Source organism: Echeneis naucrates, chromosome 15 (genome assembly GCF_900963305.1).
Source record: "Echeneis naucrates chromosome 15, fEcheNa1.1, whole genome shotgun sequence".
In the NCBI taxonomy this organism is placed as follows: Eukaryota; Metazoa; Chordata; class Actinopteri; order Carangiformes; family Echeneidae; genus Echeneis; species Echeneis naucrates.
This window is the reverse complement of record NC_042525.1, coordinates 15227069-15245645: the sequence shown is the minus strand read 5'-3', so window position 1 is coordinate 15245645 and position 18577 is coordinate 15227069. Positions and strand designations below refer to the sequence as shown.

Below are 18577 nucleotides of genomic sequence, written 5' to 3'. Positions count from 1 at the left end.
CATCAAATAGTAGGAGACAGAGGATTACCCTTCACAATCATTCAGTTTGGCTGTTGTGGAGTACTACTTGAGATATTGGAGATTTTAATAATATTTCTTTAAGTATATGCATAAGACAATAAAAGAGGGAAAAAAGGTGAACTGTAGCAGGAATTGTCCATAGATTTTCCTTAGATCCTGCTACCATCTAGTGATCGTATTTGGTAATTACACCTTCACGGGCCAATTCTGTTGGTGCTTTCCATTACTCTTTCCATCTTTTCTTTCTCTTTTTATTTCTTATGCTATGTGATTGTATGTGTGTCTGTGCGTAGAATCATGAAGTTCCACGTAGCAAAGAAGAAGTTTAAGGAGACACTGCGACCCTACGATGTGAAGGACGTCATAGAGCAGTACTCTGCAGGACACTTGGACATGCTGTGTCGGATAAAGAGCCTTCAGACCAGGTCAGGACCCGCTGGACACACACATTTGATGCACATTCCCACAAATGACAAAAAGCGCAATTTTAAACACATTGGTCATTTTTCACTGCAGATATTTATTTGTTTGTCATTCCTGCTGTTGTTAACTGTTCTTTACAAATCTTATTCTTGGGACTTGCTCGAAGGGATGCTTCTGTGGGTGTTTCCTGCTAGTTCCTCTATTTTATCTATTGTGTATGTACAATATGTGTACATGTGTGTCCCCTTTCTCTCCCAGACTAGACACTGTAGTGGGTCCCCCTCCGAGGCCATTCAGCAGCCGTGCCAAGACCTTTTCCTCTCCCTCCCTACATTTATGTTACAGCCAGGCTCGGAGGAAACAGTCTGGACTTGGGTTAGATCTACCCTGTCACCTGCCTGTCGACTGTTGTCCAAACTAACTTTATAAAACTGTCATACTTGGGTCAAATGGCATGCATTCATCTACTTTGTATGTTTCAAAAAGCAACTGTCTTCTTGTAATGATGGGCAGATGCAGATGTTAAACATGCGTCAAGACATTATGCCAATGATCAAACCGATATGGAGAAAGCTTGTTAGAAATCAAATGTGCGAAGAAGAGAAAAAATAAATGCACGTTTTCAAATGCTTTCCCATTTTCCATCAGACTATGTGCATGTAAATAATATTTACCATTTGCTTCAGTCCCTACATTCTTGAAGACATGGGCTTTACGACAATGGAGAGTGTTTAATTGCAACCATAAATCACGCATATAACTCTATAAAGAGTCTGGTCTAGACCTGCTCTATATGTAAAGTGCTTTGAAGTAACTCTGTTATAATTTGGCGTGATAAAAGTAAATTTCATTTGATATGATTTAAATGCCAGTTGACCCAGGTCTGCCGTTTAATTCATAAAAACATGCTTCAACTCTGTTGCAGAGGTCACAGGGGAGCTCAAACTTTGGATTATAAACTCGGTTTTGCAAGAAAAATGTTTGTGATACAGCAGTAAACAGGAAAATGTTCCTTTCATGAATCTTCTTCAGTCTTCAATTTCATGTGTTGTAGTAAAAGTGTTTGAAAATAATGTGTTCAAAATGTGTTATAATCCTAATTTGAGCCTCTTGAAAACCTCAGGTAGTTTGATCTGTAGGAGTTACATTTTGCATTTGTCATCTTTTAAAAGCCGTAGTCACAAATCATCTCACATACCGTAGATATGAAAATTCATTACTTTAATAATTTGTTGAATGATATACATTTCTTGTCAAATACACAGAGAGAAACACACCAGTTGTATCACAGTTTATTTTTTTCAACAGGGGGGCACTAGATACAGACTGAGACTTTCACATTTCCAAACTTACATTTTTTGTCAAAAGGAAGTCTGTTTATCACTCTTGGCATAGACTGTCGTGTGGTGTCTTGTATTGATGAATGAATTGTAACCTTGTAGATGTAGATGTTTTTTGACAGTAATACTACTGGAGAATAACATAGTGTTAGTTTTCTGTTTTGGCATGGATGTATGGAGTGTGTTCATCGGCTACGGATACACAGACCACATGAGCGTATCTGTGAGATGTCTGTAGATGGATGACTTTGTTAAATGATTGGCCGTTTCAAATTAAATGAAAATCTTTAACAATGACTACTAATCAATGGCTATTATTAAGAATCTAAAAATATAACTATATATATAACTGCAATCATCCTGCAAACAGTTTACCCCCCTTTTTATCGCATCATTCCTCTTTGTTTATGTTTATGCCAGTGTTATCTATTGTCATTGAGTAGGTGTGTGCATCTGTCTGTGTGTGTGTGTGTGTGTGTGTGTGTGTGTGTGTGTGTAAAAGACATGTATCTGACTGAGTCTTTCTCCTGTCTTCAGACTGGCCAGTGCAACTGGCTCTGGTCCCAGCCTGAGTAGTCGATCCAGGAACATGTCCTCTCCTGCCCTGCATTATTATTACAGCAACAACAGGAAGAAGCTCCCCAGCACGGGGTTACTGTTATTTCATTTCATTTGAATTGATTAGTTCCCTCTATGATGACCGTTCGTTCCCTTGTAGTCCACAGAGTTGTTCGAGTTACCCTGAAATGTCACATGCAAGCAGTGATGCAAATAATCCTCATTAGGATTAACTTTCCTACGGTACCAGATGGATGGAGTTTGCGCTGGATGAGACTTGATAGAAAGCGGCTAATTTATTTCAAACTTCATTATTCTAATTTGTTAAACTCCACCCAGTTGGTAAAGTTTTCATTAACCTTCTCTGACACAAACATTTGCATGTTTTGCAAATGCATAATGACGTGTACATGTACTGAAGCATCAGGTCTCATGTGTAGTTCCATAAAGGGGAAAGATTATTGTGTGGGAGTGTTGCTAATTAATGTGTGCAATCATGCCTGTGTAATTAATTATTGTAGTTTGAAGCTAAGAAAACAAAACAATCAGTGTGGTATATTTGCATGCTGACATGTATAATCATTAATTTCGCGAAAATCAATATTATTTTAATGCCAAACAACAAAATGTCTGATCTGATCAGTGCTCTAACAATGAAAGGCTGGCTGCAGGTTCACTGATAATTTTGTTGTTTCTTAGGGGATAATCCTCTAACATTTTCTAAACCTGGTCTGATGCATTTATCAAAAATACTTAAATATGATCTTTTCCTGGGAACACATTGCTTGTAAACTTATTTTGAGACACGGTGCATATAATTGACTTTTATTGGTTTTAATCTCATTTCCTTTCAAAATATGGTTTTCAATCTTTTTTTTTTTTCAAGAGCCCATGAAAGTAAAAGCTGTTTTTCTTTGTTCCTGAAATGCTGACATTTTGGAAATGCAGGGTTTTGAAATAACAGCAGTGATGCAGCCAAGCCATGTGTGCTCTGTGTTTTACTAACTCTAATCTTAACATCCTGCTGTTGCCTTAGGTGTGCTGCCTGACTTGGGATAACCTAAACTGATGCTCAACTGCATACTTATATCACGGCATCATTATTTTCTAACATTTTAACACGTGTGTGTGTTTGTGTGTGTGTATCAGGGTGGATCAGATCCTGGGAAAAGGTCAAATAGCTATGGACAAGAAGATGAGGGATAAACTGCACGCAGATGGAGACTCTATGGAAGGCATGAGCATGCTGGGACGTGTATGTAAGGTCGAGAGACAGGTGAGTTTGGAAAATAAAAGCAGAAAGAGAGAAACTATGTCAACTGCAAGCTTTGATTTGTAAGATGTGATTACCCTATAATATGAATGATGTATCTACCAAGAGCTGATGCAATGGGCTCAATGACGGTGACTCAGGAATTATTTTGCCAGCTGCTCTGTTTTCAGACTTTCCGAACCCTAGCAACCCTTTATGCATCACTTTCTAGCACTCTCTCTTTGCCCATGTTTTCACCCTGGTGTTTGTGGTCCCAGGTAACTTCCATTGAGTCAAAGCTGGACTCCTTGCTGGATGTTTACCGTCAAGTTCTGCAGAAAGGCTCCTCGGCGCTAACTCTCTCCTCCCTGCCTCTGTTTGAGCTGGACAGCCACCAGCGCCTGAGCTCAGACCTCACCTCACCCCAGGGCGGTGATCCAGTTCGTGGTGGAGGAGATAGCGGTAGGGGCATACACAATTCACTTAGTGCCAACCCCAGAGGCCTGCGGCTCATCCTGGCGCCAGCCGATGATGACGGTCCCCCAGACTCAGCACCTCCGTCTTACCCCCCGTCCACAGCCTCCCTCTCCCCATCACCTCTGTTACCACCTGATAGCCCCTACCCAACCTTGGTCACCCCTAATGGCACCTCCAAAAGAGCACACTTCCCCGACCTGCCACCCCCAGCTCCTTCAGCTGGTGGTTTCACCCTCCAACTGCCCCCCATGGTGCAATCCTCCCACCTTCGATGCCATACTGACTCTGCCTCAGATGATGTGACAGATGGAGTGACAGCAGACAAGAAGACCCTGGGGGGGTCTTCTTTTGCTGTGGGATCTAATGTGAATACTGACCAGAAAGAGGCCAGGGAGGAATGCTCTGGCCAGGGAGGAGTGCAACTTCGAGAGAAGCCTGGCTTCAAATCTGAAGGCGTCTGGAAGAGGCACACGAGTTTGGAGGTTAACCCTCTTCTGCTGCTTTCGTCTAGTCCAGACAGCAGACCTTCAGACTGGGAGGACAGCCTCGGGAAATCCCTCTCCGTGCACAATCTCAGCCAGCCTTTGACCAGTTGTACCACTGGTCTCTCCGCTGCAATCAACAGCAGCAGCAGCAGCAACTTTTGTGAACGTGGCAACGCCCATGGTGACCTGAGCAACTGGGGGGGGGCAGAACTCTTCATTAGTGAGCGCAAGTTAGAGCCAGCAGAAGGACATTTTAACTTCCTGTCCCAGGGACCTGACAATAGCCCCTCCCACCTTTTACAGACTGCAGAAGAAGCTGCATCTCACGCCAAGGAAGACACAGAGTTTCTCAGTCAGTCCCCACACATACAGCTAGCATAACGACACACACTCACACACACATATCATGTTGGGGAAACCACTTTTAAAGTATTTTTTACAGGACACTAAATGGATTCACTTTCAAATTGTACAATGAAATACTTTATATGAGGAGAAATAATGTTTTGATATTTTGTCAAACATGCTTATGCCCACTTTCAAACATGCTATACAGTTTTTTTATTAGGTTTTAAAAATATCCGATTAAAAAAAAAAGTTATCAAGTAATTATGGATGCATAAAATATTTATGGAAGTGGCCAAATCCATGTATGACAAAATACAGAAACAATAAAAAATGCAAATAACCCTCATTTACATGAAATAGATTTGCTCTTTTTCCAAAAACATGAAGAAGGGGTAATTTTATTAACTTTATATGATATGATGATGTTTTTCATATTAAAGTTCATGTGTTTAAAAAAAGGATGATGATAAAATTATAAACATTGAGTTTCATTTAAAGTGAAGAGGAGGAATGCTCAACGCCATCGTACTGGAAATTAGGTGCAAATCAAATAATAAGGTTCATCACAAGAAGAACTGTGATTGATTCTTTCCATCCATTTCATTTGCAGCCTAATTTCACTTAGACTCCTGCTTTGAAAGAGGCAGGAGTCTAACTTTTCATTATAAAGGATATGTCATCTGATTTGTGCCAACAGTAATTATTACATGAGTGAATAAAAACAGAAGAATATACTGTATTATGCTATCATGGCCAAAACTGGTAAGACATTTTCAAAAATTAAAAGTGCTAGTTATAGACACTGCAAATGATAAGAAAACCACTTTTTTCTTAGAGCATTTCAGAGTGCAGGTCCATGCACAGGCATGCACCTACTCTGTGATGCACACAAGCATACACAAAGGACACATATAGCCACAGACCCTAACCATCGATTGAGAGCTGAGACTGTTCTGTGACTTAAGTTTTCATACAGTGCTTGTATCCAGTGGCTTTCTTGGAAAAGAGGAGGTTTGCTCACTCTCTTTAGCCTGTGTCTCTTTGGCAAATGTAAAATGTCATCTTTCACTTATGCTTTGATACATATCAATGCATGGACTGTTTCCAAAAACAAATGAATGAAAAGAGAATAATGTTGATTAGGTAAAGCGATGGGAAAACATGCATTATAAAAACAGTTAGAGGTCAGTCAGCATGCGTCTAGAACATCGCAGCCACAGAAGTGTTTGTCGTGTTTAACATCGTTGTTGTTTGTCATCTGTCAGCGAGTTGTCAGTAAATTTTGATATAGCAAAGCAACTGGGAAAATGGCTTAGTGGCAGTCACTTGACACAGGTGTTGGACTATGGCCCTTGGTTTGGATTGTAGCCCAGTGAGTTAGTTACTAATGGTATGAATGCTGAATTGCAGCACGCTCATTGGACGGATTTTCTCAGCCAAGCACGAGAAACTGCATGACTAAGCTGCTGCATTACTTTAATCAAGAGCAGTCGCACACTTGTTGGTGGCCTGAATGCCCTTTTGCATGAAAAAAAGTAATGTTTCCTCCAAATTTTTAACGTAAAGGTAGAAACAAACTCTGCCTATATGCACATTATTATATTCTAATTTGAGCTAATTCGACAGTAATTAAAAACCTGGACTGATTCAGTTACTTTAATAATGAGCTTATTATAAATTGTTATGATGCACATGTTGTTTTTGACAAGCCCTGTGTTTTTATTGGGTGCTGGTTACAATCATGTGCATCAGTAATGATAAAAGGCTGCTGAATTGATCTTATTCCCTCCCACTCCCACTCCTGTGCAGTGTTGTATTTAAGGGGAGAATGCACAGATTACATTTTTAACAGAGCAGGTCAGTTTCACTAAAATATCCCATGATAACAATACACTGTACATGTATTTTTGTTGTTCTATAATGCATATGTTACTTTATCCATGTGCCCTTTTTGCTGCTACCAATATCAAAACATGTGATATATTCACATAACAAATAGGTACGAAAGAGAGAGTGACATAAGAAACATCCTGATTGTTATTTTATGCTACTTAAGCAATTTCAGCATTCATTTGAAAATATGAACATTGCTGTCCAGAGCAGTATGCTTTGAGATACATATGTGAAGAGTACTACATTCTGACTTGAGACCTAATTTGGCTTCTTTAATCTCCTCTGATGTGCCCCAAAAATGTATTTAGAATTGACAGGATTTTGAATGTGCATGCACCTTCTCTTTCTGTTCACCACTAAAAAAATTATTACCTAATTTAACCATTTAGAATTTATGAAATAGTCCGGGCACATATATATTCTGGTTGTATTTTGTCCAATTTCTTATTGAGAAATTTCATTTTTGATCGTCAGTTCATGAAAAATGGTGTGCTGCAAGTGTCTTAAATTATGTTATTGAAATAACACACTTGAACAGGAGCATTGTTTTCATTCCCATCCCACTTGTAGATGGGTTGACTGCTCTTGAATGGGAAATATGCACAAAAACATGTCAGCCATATTGATTTGTGTTTGCATGTTTAGGTCTTAAAGGGTATGCAGTCACAGCAGTCTTAAAAATTTATTTCGATGTGCTAATGACAACCTTTATTCATCATTAATTTTTATTTATATTCCCTTTGTTTTCAATGGTAAGTAGGGTAGTAGAACATAACAAATATTGTCTTTTAACAGATGACAGTTGTAAACACTTGTAGATTGATTTTGAAATACTCGACAACCCATGCAGGAGTTCCTCTGGTATAATGAAATATACTATCAACGTGAAAGCACAGTTGTTTTTTAGTGAGTATGAGGAACCTGGAAATGTGACATGGCAGTTTGATGCTTAACATTAAAATAGATTTGTTGTAGTTATGGCATTTTGCGATGTATAAAAAGAGGCCAACTAAAACTGTATGTTACTATGAAGCAAGGTCAAACAACAAGGAAAGCCCATAGACCAGTAACCCGTTGGGAACTTGGATGGGTTATTTCTCATATAAAACATACTTATATTTGCAATCTGTAAATTGCTTAAGGGTGCCTTCCTCGCAAATGAAAATTATTTTAATGAGGTATTTTTTTCTTTTTCTTTAAATGTCTAGTTTTCTTACAGCCTATAGCATTACTGTAAAGTTGATGTCAAACTGCTCATTTTGGATTGGGCATCCAGTTCACTAGCTTTAGTCAGACTTCATATGGCTTTGGTGGCAAATAATACAATTTCTCTACTGCTTGAACAGTAATTTATTACACAACTGGCCTTAAAGCTTGACAATGTTAACATTATTATTTCTTTGAAATTAATTTATTAAAGTGCACATTATGTTCTCTGGATGAGAAATGCAAAAATGATTTTATTATTCATTAATAAAGTACAAATTAACTAAAGAGTTCTGAGTTTGTGTTTGTTTTTAACCAGTCAAACATCATCTTAAAGCTAGCCTAAAAGCCATGTTGCCTTTGTGGAAGTCGGGATTTTACAAGGAGAAAATAGTGGTTTTGATAGATAGGGTATTATCTGTGTTATGTTCAGATTTTTCTATTATTATAATTTTTTTTGTCTTTCTTTGTTTTGCGTCCATGCTATCTTTAGAATTTTACATTTACATTTTACATATTTATGGATTGCTAAATTAATACACTCAACTTCTTCACGTCCAAATGCTCAGAAAACGTCTTCCGTCGGAAGTCCGAGCTAACAGAAAGGAAGTGAAGGTGTGACGGGCAGTTGAAGGTTAATTGGGGAGCTAACAGGTGCTCAGGCTAATTTAAAATGTCCGACTGGGAAGAAGAGTACGACGGAGACGGCGCCGCCATCTGCAAACCTGCCCCTAAATCCCCGCCACTTGAATCGAAATTGCCCCGCAATGACCTTCAACCGGATAATTTGTATTTTGGTGTGAGAGGGAGCTGGTCGGGGGAGCGGAGAGTAGCTCAAAGCGGTCCGTCCAGAGGCCACTCCAGAGGCCCCAAAGGTGGAGGCCAAGGCCGGGCGTCCTCCCCGGATTCGGACCGCAGAGGCCCGGGCCGACGACCCTTTGGCGGCGGACAAGCAGGCTCTTCTCTGCCTGTGACTGTCACTGTGGAAAATGCCTTAGTTGGGAGAGTAATAGGCGAGTTTTTAGAAGTACAGTTTTGTTTTGTTTTGGTTTTTTTTGTCAGGCTTTTAGCTAGCTAGGCTAACTCAGCCCCACACCCCCTGTCGGTTTTATCTGCGGGGTGTTCAGATCTCAGGGGGTTTCGTCTGACTCTGAAACTCATCTGAATCCTGTTGCAGGTCGTGGAGGAGCCAAGATCCGTGAACTTGAAGAGAGCACTGGTGCAAGAATCAAAGTATGTTTATCAACCTCAGTGTAAAACTATAAAGGCATCATTTCGTTTGGCTGTAATGACAATGTCTCGACCACGTGGCAGAAGAGAGCCACACTTCTTTGTTAGAATGATATAAACCATCATCTGTAACCAAAGCTTGCAATCAAGTAGCTCTGAATTTGAAAATACCAATCTATGATAATAAACTGGACTGAACTGCTCATAGAGTAAGCACTTTTCACCATGTGAAAATCACTGATGGGACTTATCTTGCTGATGTCCTATGTGCCAAGTACAAGTCAACTCAAAGACCACATCCAAATTATCCGAACTCCGCAGAAAATTGAAAGTGATAAACCGTCAGGGGAATGTTGTGTTTTTATCAATACAGATCAAGCACTAAATTCCTGTAACTCATCCTCAGACTTTGAACTGGTCAGTATGTAGAGCTGTGTATTGTAATACATTTCATAATAGATTAAGAATGAAACGTATTTGTTGGATATAAAAGAGGCTTTAACATTATGGCATGTATGTTACTAGAAATGGCATCAAGACTTGACTACAGTGCTGCAGTCCTGCATTGCTTCCATTACATAGTTACTGGTACTGTTTCAGATGCACAGACACTGTGGTTTGCTTTATCTGCTATGTCATTTAGCTGTTCCTTTTTAGATAAACAAAGGAGACTGTGAAGGGGAAGTTGTCATCTTTGGGTCCTCTGCTGCCCAGCAGAAAGCAAAGGAGAAGATTGAAGACCTGGTGGCAGGTTGCATCTCTCGATTTCGCAATGGTAAAGTCATCTGTATAGAAAATGTTGACCTTGATCTCAAAAAGATTCCAGCATGTGTGTCTTAAGCTGCATTTGTTTTGTTTTTGGTTTTTTTTTTGACTTGATGTTTCAGGATCAAGATCTTAATTCATTGTTAGAAATCAACCTAAAAATGGGGCTGCATGGGACAAAATTCTCTTTGACTTTTGCTTTGTGCATTAAAGCTTTGAATAATAAGAAAACTCTGTAAACAATAGGCATACAGAATGACATCTACCACACCTCCATTGGCCTGACTGAATGCACCCTTGTCACTTTCAGCTGTAAATTTATTCACTTCAAGGGTGTCTGCATAGTCACTTTTGCTGGAATAAGAAGTAGGGAAGTGATATGAAGATCAACACTTTAATCTTGACTGTAACATTGCTTTATATTAATATTGTCCCAAAGGCCTCTAGTAAAGTAGATGTCTGTCAGAGGAAGGAGTGACCTCAAGGCCTGTTTATTTCCACATTGATCTTTTGTCTTCATTATGATCATTAGCTTCGGTTAGCTGCTTATGCTCAGTTACACTTTTTATTGTATTTAAAAATTAACACAAACTTCCTGCAGCATACTGTTTCCCCCCCCCCTCCCCCAAAGGTCCTGGAGGGGTGAGAGACTATGGGGGAGGTGATGGAGGAAGGAACCGCTCTGTCTGGACTGCTTCACAATTACAGACTGCCAATGTTCCTCCTGTCAGTGTAGCCATAGACTGGAACCACATCCGGGAGAACAAGGACAAGTATGAGGAGCTGAAATGGAAGGGTGGGAGTTTATATTGTTCTACCACTGTACTGAAACTACTGTCCATGCAAGTGGACATTTGATATAGCTGTCATTGATTTGTTTCTTGTGCTGTATGATTAAGTTTATGTCAAACTATGACTCAAAAAAAGTGAATGGGATTGCGACTCCTGTAGCTTTTTTGGGTGAATGTCTGTTAAGTCTACAGTGGGATGGAATGCAAAGCAGAAACAAACCTGTTATAACCACTGCTTCCTTTTCTTTCCCTTTTTGTTGATTTGTTTAGTCTTATGGAACAAGAATTATAGTTCCTTATGCAAGAAAACAAATGGTACTAATCCAAGCCTTAAAAATATTCCTGTAATATTTTCAACCTCTTTCAGATCTCCCACCTCTAAAGAAGAAGTTTTACACCGAGGCAAAGAGTGTATCCATGCTTACATCTGAGGAAGTCAAGGAATGGAGGTAAATTTAAGTGATTTATTTTAGTATGTTAAGGGTGTTTTTTTTTTTGTTTTTTTTTAAAAGCACCAGAAATATCCACTCTATCTGCTAGGCAGTCCCTCCAGGATTTCACAGGCTTTCACACACATCACCAACTCGTGTTAGCTTTCCTTTTTATGCTCGTCAACTCCTGTGCATGCACACACGTGTACACACACACTTTGAGATGCAGACAAATCATAGGATGACAGGGCCTCACAGTAAGTCTGAGTGTGCATTGCTAAGGGAAACAGAAAATGTTGTTGCCAACCTGGAAATTACAATGGTAGAAATCTGTAGAGGACAAAAAAAAAAAAAAAAACATCTTTATTTCATTCAGTTACACTTTTCTCGGTCAAACTGTTACACATTTAATTTAGGTTTGGATTTTAAATTAAATATTCTCTTTTCAACTTTTAAACAAAGGAAATAAATGAGAAAGTATACAGCTGATATGCTTGATGTTTTTGAACCCTTGCATAGTTTGGATTAAATATGGTTTCTGAAAAATAAACTACAGCTAAATTATTCCTTATAATTTGAGATTGTGGTTTGGAATATACCACTCCAACCTTGTAAACAATCCCTCAATGTTTTTGTTCGTTTATCTTTCTTGCAGGAAGGAGAATAACAATATCTTTGTGGATGACCTAAAGGAGGAGGGGGAGAAGAGACCTTTTCCAAATCCCTGTCGCACTTTCCTGGAGGCCTTTGAGCTTTATCCAGAGATCATGGAAAATATTAACCGAGTTGGTTTTGTCAAACCAACCCCCATTCAGGTACATTTAGGGCAAATGTATATGTCAACTATATTGACAAGATAAACCTGTAGCAGATCAAATATGGCTGCTTTTAAGTACTTTGGTCAAATGTATGAAACGGTATAAATATTGAAACACACTCGTCTTTTAAAATTTGATAAATGTGAATAGCATGGTCCAAAAAGTAGAATAATGTTGGTTGAATTGTCAGTCAGTTAGTTAGTTGGTCCACCATTTTGGTTCAGATCGAAATAGTGCAACAAATCTGAAATGGTTCCCAAAACATTTTGAAAAAGATATCCGTAGTCCCAAAAAGCTTTGTTGTGATGACTGGTGATCTCCTTCTGTTTATTGCATCAGCAGGTACACATTGATTTGGATTGAAATGTCTCAACAGAAACGACATTATTTAAGAAAAGCTCTGAATGCTACCACAGTGTTTATGCGCTTGTTCGTCGCATAAATCCTCTGACACAGCTTTTCCACAGGCAGAAAAAAACATTACCTGAAAGGAACAATGCACTGTCTCATGGGCTATACTAAGAGAATGGCACCAAGTATAAATCACACATTACACAGAGAGTGTAGACTAAAGAGCCTGAAACTCATAAGAAATCATTTGTATTGTTTGAAGTTACCAACATAGTAATAGTTTGGATTAATTAGTTTGTGAATGTATTTTCCTGTCAGTCATGGAGATTACTTTATATCCATTATTTCAAGCTGTTTAATCCAAAACCTGGCATTATCCATCTCTTGTTCATGGTGTCTGTTGGGCAATCCCCATGAAGGTGTGAAGATACATTTTTGGAAACGCCCACATTAACAGAAGTCTTGACGGGAAATAATGTAACTTTTTTTTTTTCATTCTACATTAAACTCTGTGCTATTTATCTCCACAGAAAGCAGAAATGAAAGGAGATTTCTTATCCTTTTGATAAAGTTTTGAAACCTCATTTCACTTTCTTAATCACTTAAGTTGCTGATTCATGTCTTTATCTAGAAGGTGATTATGTAAAACGAGAGAGTGACATACCTTTAATATGAGACAGGTTTCTATTGAGACAAAAATGCTCTACAATTAAGGTCTCTTTATGCTTGTATATTTACACATCTGTCCTCCTGATAACTTACGAGTTACATCACGTTAAACATTTCCTTGGGTGAAATTTACCAATTTAAACTGTTTTGCTGTTCAGTGGATCTGATATCTGAATATCTGATTGGATATCTGGAGTCATATATATATATATACACACACGCACGCATAGTGAGGATCACATCATATGAGACAGCTGTAGGCAATTGTAGTGGCCACGACAATTGCAGGTTTTTTTTCTCACTTTCTCACTTACTAGACCAATGCTACAGAAGCCAGTTTAAAACATTAAGCATGTCTCTGTATCATTCCTAAATGTCAATCAGAGCAGTCACATTAGATCAATATAAAGTCAAATTTATTTATAAAGCATATTTAAAAAGAACCACAGTTGACTAAAGTGCTATCCAAGCTCAGCCAACGCCATTAAATACAGACTTCACAGATAAGCAAGTATGAACATGGTTTATTCGCACAATGACATACTGGAAAGATATGTGGGTATGTTTCCCAAGTTTTCCAGGGCCTCATAGGCAGGAAGTGTTGCTTTCGTCACTTATGTTACAGTAAATTGCACAGAGAAATGAAACTGCTGCATCTCGTTCAGATTTTTACTTTCATTTCTCAATAAGAGGTTTTATCAGATGGAATGCATTATCAATGCCCTGTCTTTTCATGTAGCTGCCCTGCTGGTTCTGTGTAATGCAGTCAGTTTGACAAGTCTGTTGCTGTACTGCCCCACCCTTGGCTTGGCTCACTCTTCATTGGCACTCACACACCACACACCTGTGTGGTTAGATTGTTATGTAAACCAACCTGTTCAGTGGATGCATTTATCAATTCTCTATGGAAGATGTATTTGACTGTTGCTCATCAAGAATAGGCTCCAATCTTTGACTACCCCACAAGTCTTTTGCCATCTTTTCTTGTTTCTATTTCTGAACAAATGAATAAAACAACATAAATGCATAGCCATTGAACTTTTTTGGTAGTAAATAACAGTTGTATTTGTTTCTATGGAATTATACTATTGAAAAATGCCTTAAGCATTACCTACTTAAATTCTCCAACTTAAAGATATCCCTACCTTCATCATGTTTGTTTTGTTACCAGTCTCAGGCATGGCCTGTGTTGCTGAGTGGGGAGGACCTGATAGGCATTGCTCAGACAGGAACAGGGAAAACTCTGGCTTACCTGCTGCCAGGGTTTATACATATGGATGGACAGCCTGTGTGAGTGCAAGAATTGTTACTTACTTTGCATATATTATTTTTCCTTTTGTATGTAAGAATAATGCTTAATGCCATTTGAACTGTCAATTTATTACTTACCTCCTTTTATTTTGGTCGTGTTTGCTTGACTGCCAAAGCCTTTCTCATTTTGTACTTCATTCTTTCCTCCCTTTCTAGTCCCAGGGCTGAGCATGGTGGTCCAGGTATGTTAGTGTTGACTCCCACCAGAGAGCTGGCCCTGCAAATTGAGACAGAGTGCAACAAATACCGCTACAAGGACTACAAAAGGTATCACAGCCTTATGAGTCATTAAGGATCTTTGAAATAGTAATTAATTTCAATGTAGAGTCAACATAATCATGAATTTCTTTCTGTTGCCTCTCTTAGTATCTGTATCTATGGTGGGGGGGATAGGAGAGGCCAGGTCAACCTGGTGAAGAGTGGGGTGGACATAGTGATTGCAACACCAGGCAGACTAAATGATCTACAGATGAATGAGCTCATCAATCTTCACACCATCACCTACTTGGTCAGCTGTTTGTCTTTTGCATTTTTGTTTTTTTGTTTGTTTGTTTGTTTGTTTTTTTATGATAAGCTTTGAAATGTTGGTGTCAACTGTCTATAATATAGCTCTTTCTATCATTTTGTGGTAGCTACAAGTTTGACACCACTGGGAATCTGAGAAGAATCAGAGAATCAAAAGCTTCTTAAATGTTGTGTGTAGTTATTTTATTGCAATTGCTCTGCTTACTGTGGAAAGGTGCTGGATGAGGCCGACCGTATGTTAGATATGGGCTTTGAACCTCAGATTATGAAGATTCTCCTGGACATCCGCCCAGACCGACAGACTGTCATGACCAGGTACAAGTCAAGTCACATTAAGCACTACGTGAACAATCCAGAATGAGAACATTTATATTGAGTACGTGAACCATCAAGTGTTGCTTACATAAACTACAGTTTGAGGAGTCTTGCAGGGTAATACTGATGAAAGCACTCACTGGCTACAGAGAACAAAACCCTTTATCACAACTTTGTAGAATTGATCTGCGTTTTCATGAAGTCATTATACAACAAATAACCCCTTCATACATTTAGTTTGTATCATACAAGGGTGCAATGGAGATCGTCATTGACACATACAAAATTCAGCAAAGAATTTAAGACTTTTTCCATTAACCTCCATGTTTTAGTGCCACATGGCCCACTGGTGTGAGACGATTGGCCAAATCATACCTAAGAAATCCCATGATGGTCTACGTGGGAACACTGGACTTACTGGCAAGTGGACTTGTCTGTATAGCTGTTGGACTGGGTATATTTTTCTATCGACCATATGAACACTGGAGTCACAAAGTCTTGGATGAGTCTCTGCTATGAAATAAACGGTAGTTGTTGTGTTTCTTTTAGGCAGTTAACACAGTGCAGCAAACAATACTGATAGTACATGAAGAAGAGAAAAAGTCCTACTTATTTGACTTCATCAGGAACATGCTCCCCCAGGATAAAGTCCTCATCTTTGTTGGCAAGAAACTCAAGTAAGTTGTGTGAAATAAGATTTGAACCAAGTTGGTTAAATGCTAAACCAAGGTGGTTTTTAAGAAAAATCCACAGTGTCTTGTAAAAACCACACAATTATGTGGACAGTGTGTACTACATGCACACACAAACAATTTTGTATTTGTGTTTTTTTGCATATAATCTCAGGGCAGATGATCTGTCCAGTGACATGTGTCTACATGGTCTAGCTGTGCAAAGTCTCCATGGTGACCGTGAGCAGCGTGACCGTGAAGAAGCGCTGAATGACTTTAAAGAGAGTATGTTACAGTATGAAATTATTTATTTAAAAAAAATGTTTTGGGGGGGAGGGGCAAAAAAGAAACACTTTCAATGCTTCTGACAGATTTCGGTTTAGCTAGCACTCTTTCAGCAAAGCTCAAATATCAAACTGTCCACAGAATAAAGTGGAACAATATGTTTCATCACTTTCCAGGTCGAGTTCGCATCCTGGTTGCTACAGATCTGGCATCCCGAGGGTTAGATGTCCATGATATAACACATGTCTTTAATTATGATTTCCCACGTAACATAGAGGAGTACGTTCATCGTGTGGGCCGCACAGGCAGAGCTGGGTAAGGGTCGCATGTTTAAAAGTCACTGGCAGTGGCTGGTTGTGTTTTCTTTTTTTTTGTTTGTTTAGTTTGACATGTCAGTGTATTTATGCTCCAGTCGTTCAGGCTCAGCTGTAACCCTGGTAACAAGAGATGACTGGAGAATGGCCCCTGAACTGATTAACATCCTGGAGCGGGCAGGACAGGTTAGCACACATTTTTCTATTCAGTGTAAAATATGTGTGATGGGAAACACAGTAAGTCATTAAGTGACTCATGAGATGCTTAAAATCTCCCATTCCATTTTGATTGACCAACAATAAAATGAACAGACCAAAGTATGTTTACTGGAATTGGCCTCACTTTATAAATGGCACATGCATAAAATGGTTTGAGATGTTTTTGTTAGATTTTTTTTTTATTATTATTTGAGGGGGGGGGGGGGGATAAATTAAAAATAAATAAATAAATAAAAAAATATATATATATCTAGCTATCTAGCTAGCTATCTATATATAGCTATCTATATCTATCTATCTATATATCTATCTATATATAGCTATCTATATCTATCTATCTATATATATATCTATATCCCAATAATTCAAGTTAATAAAACAGGAAAGAGTTAATTTCCAAGCTATATTTGCAACCTTAAATAATTGAATTGGAAAGTGTAGGTAATCATTGTGAAACCTGTACAGGATGTTCCTGAAGAGCTTGTGCTCATGGCAGAGAGATATCAGAAGCACAAGAGGGAGAAGGAAATGTTCAATTCAATGAAAGGACCTGGACGAGGAAGAGAGGGAGGAAGCTGGGGGAGGAGAGAAGGCAGGGATCGAGGCAAGAACTGGGGATTCTAATGCATGTGGATGGAGTCCACACAAACTAGATTTCCTGCACTTCAAATGGATTCATATTGTCAGTATTAAAGTACAGAGGTTAAATGTCAAATCTCCGACACAGTGTTAACACATTGAAAGTAATTTATCAGTGTGGTATTCTAATAGCACATATGTTAATTTCCTTAGCTTTTGTCTTGCCTTTGTTGTAATTTCCTTTGAATGGATGTTTCATTTTCTTGTTTCAGTTGATAGTTTTTGACTGAAAATGTGTTTGAGTAACATTTGTTATTAAGAGGCACCTCATTATGCCCTCCTGTTTTAAAAATGTTTGTTACTTTTTTTATTTTTATTTGGGCAGAAGAAAATCTGTCCAATAAATCATTCTTTGAAACAGACAAGACAGTTGTATCAGTTTAAGAAATTCACCATGTGTAAAAATTGAATTTACTTCACATCGTTCACATCCTTATTTCCACATTCCTGGGAAGGATCTGTCTGGAAAATACTTAAGGTAATTAATTTACTATGATAATTGAAATCTGGAAGTAGTAGTTACTTCAATAACACTCAAATTATGTTTTTCCCAGGAAATGTTGGCCTGCATCAGTTTAAATGGCTTGTCTGCAATGTATGGACAGACTGACTGACAATGTAAGATTTCATATTAAATACAGGCAATAAATAATGCGACAATAGGTCCCAACGTTAATTCTCTTCATTGATAATTCTCCACTGAAATTGAGCAGTAACCAGAGTGGAAACTGGGTATTCAGGCAGCGTTTCATTTTTGACATTACAGATTGGTATGGCCATCTGCTGTATGACCTGTCACCCCAACTTCAGGTAAGATGCTGTTATGTCTTGCATTTTTCTATAAGGCTGGTAGTGGAAAAAGGGAGAAAGGACACACAATATGTCTTAAATTATTAGTTTACAATGCATTGCACAATAGAAGGGAAAGAAGGCACATCATGCAGGCAGACAAATCAGGTCTTATTTCATCCACCCATGTCTAACTGCATTTTCTTATTTTTCAAAGTTATATCAGCTCATAATCTCATTCAGAATCTGGCCATTTATGATTCTTTCTGCTTCTCTTCATGGCACATTACTAATGTGTTTTTTTTTTAGATTAACTTGACCCTAAATTTAAGATGCAATTGTTGAGGCTATTGACAAATAAATTTGAATTTTATTAGTTCAATAAAAATGTATTTATCATTTCATCTCCATTATTTTTATCATCCAGTTTTAATATAGTACTCATACTGGT

The 18577-nt window shown here is 38.4% G+C and overlaps 2 protein-coding genes across 5 annotated transcripts in view; both read left to right on the top strand.

The window, feature by feature from the left end:
* The window catches only part of LOC115055450 (potassium voltage-gated channel subfamily KQT member 5-like), an 87002-nt gene extending 78773 nt beyond the window's left edge, over positions 1–8229 (top strand). For 2 of the 4 annotated variants that reach the window (XM_029521270.1, XM_029521269.1), the window contains 5 exons: positions 315–446; positions 703–819; positions 2322–2435; positions 3492–3618; positions 3873–8229. In XM_029521270.1, the coding sequence (XP_029377130.1) occupies positions 315–446; positions 703–819; positions 2322–2435; positions 3492–3618; positions 3873–4937 (1555 nt within the window). In that variant the 3' untranslated portion in view covers positions 4938–8229. The remainder of the gene's footprint in view (positions 1–314; positions 447–702; positions 820–2321; positions 2436–3491; positions 3619–3872) is intronic. The other 2 variants (XM_029521271.1, XM_029521272.1) reach the window with 2 other exon arrangements.
* A 447-nt stretch (positions 8230–8676) lies between these two features.
* On the top strand, positions 8677–17322 carry ddx43 (DEAD (Asp-Glu-Ala-Asp) box polypeptide 43). Its single transcript, XM_029521834.1, has 16 exons — positions 8677–9016; positions 9181–9236; positions 9891–9984; positions 10630–10794; positions 11157–11238; positions 11876–12035; positions 14230–14348; positions 14526–14636; positions 14736–14877; positions 15109–15209; positions 15542–15633; positions 15763–15886; positions 16056–16165; positions 16342–16480; positions 16578–16665; positions 17164–17322. Exons 1-16 carry the CDS (start codon positions 8677–8679, stop codon positions 17320–17322), a joined length of 2082 nt encoding a protein of 693 aa, XP_029377694.1.
* Positions 17323–18577: the final 1255 nt, after the last annotated feature.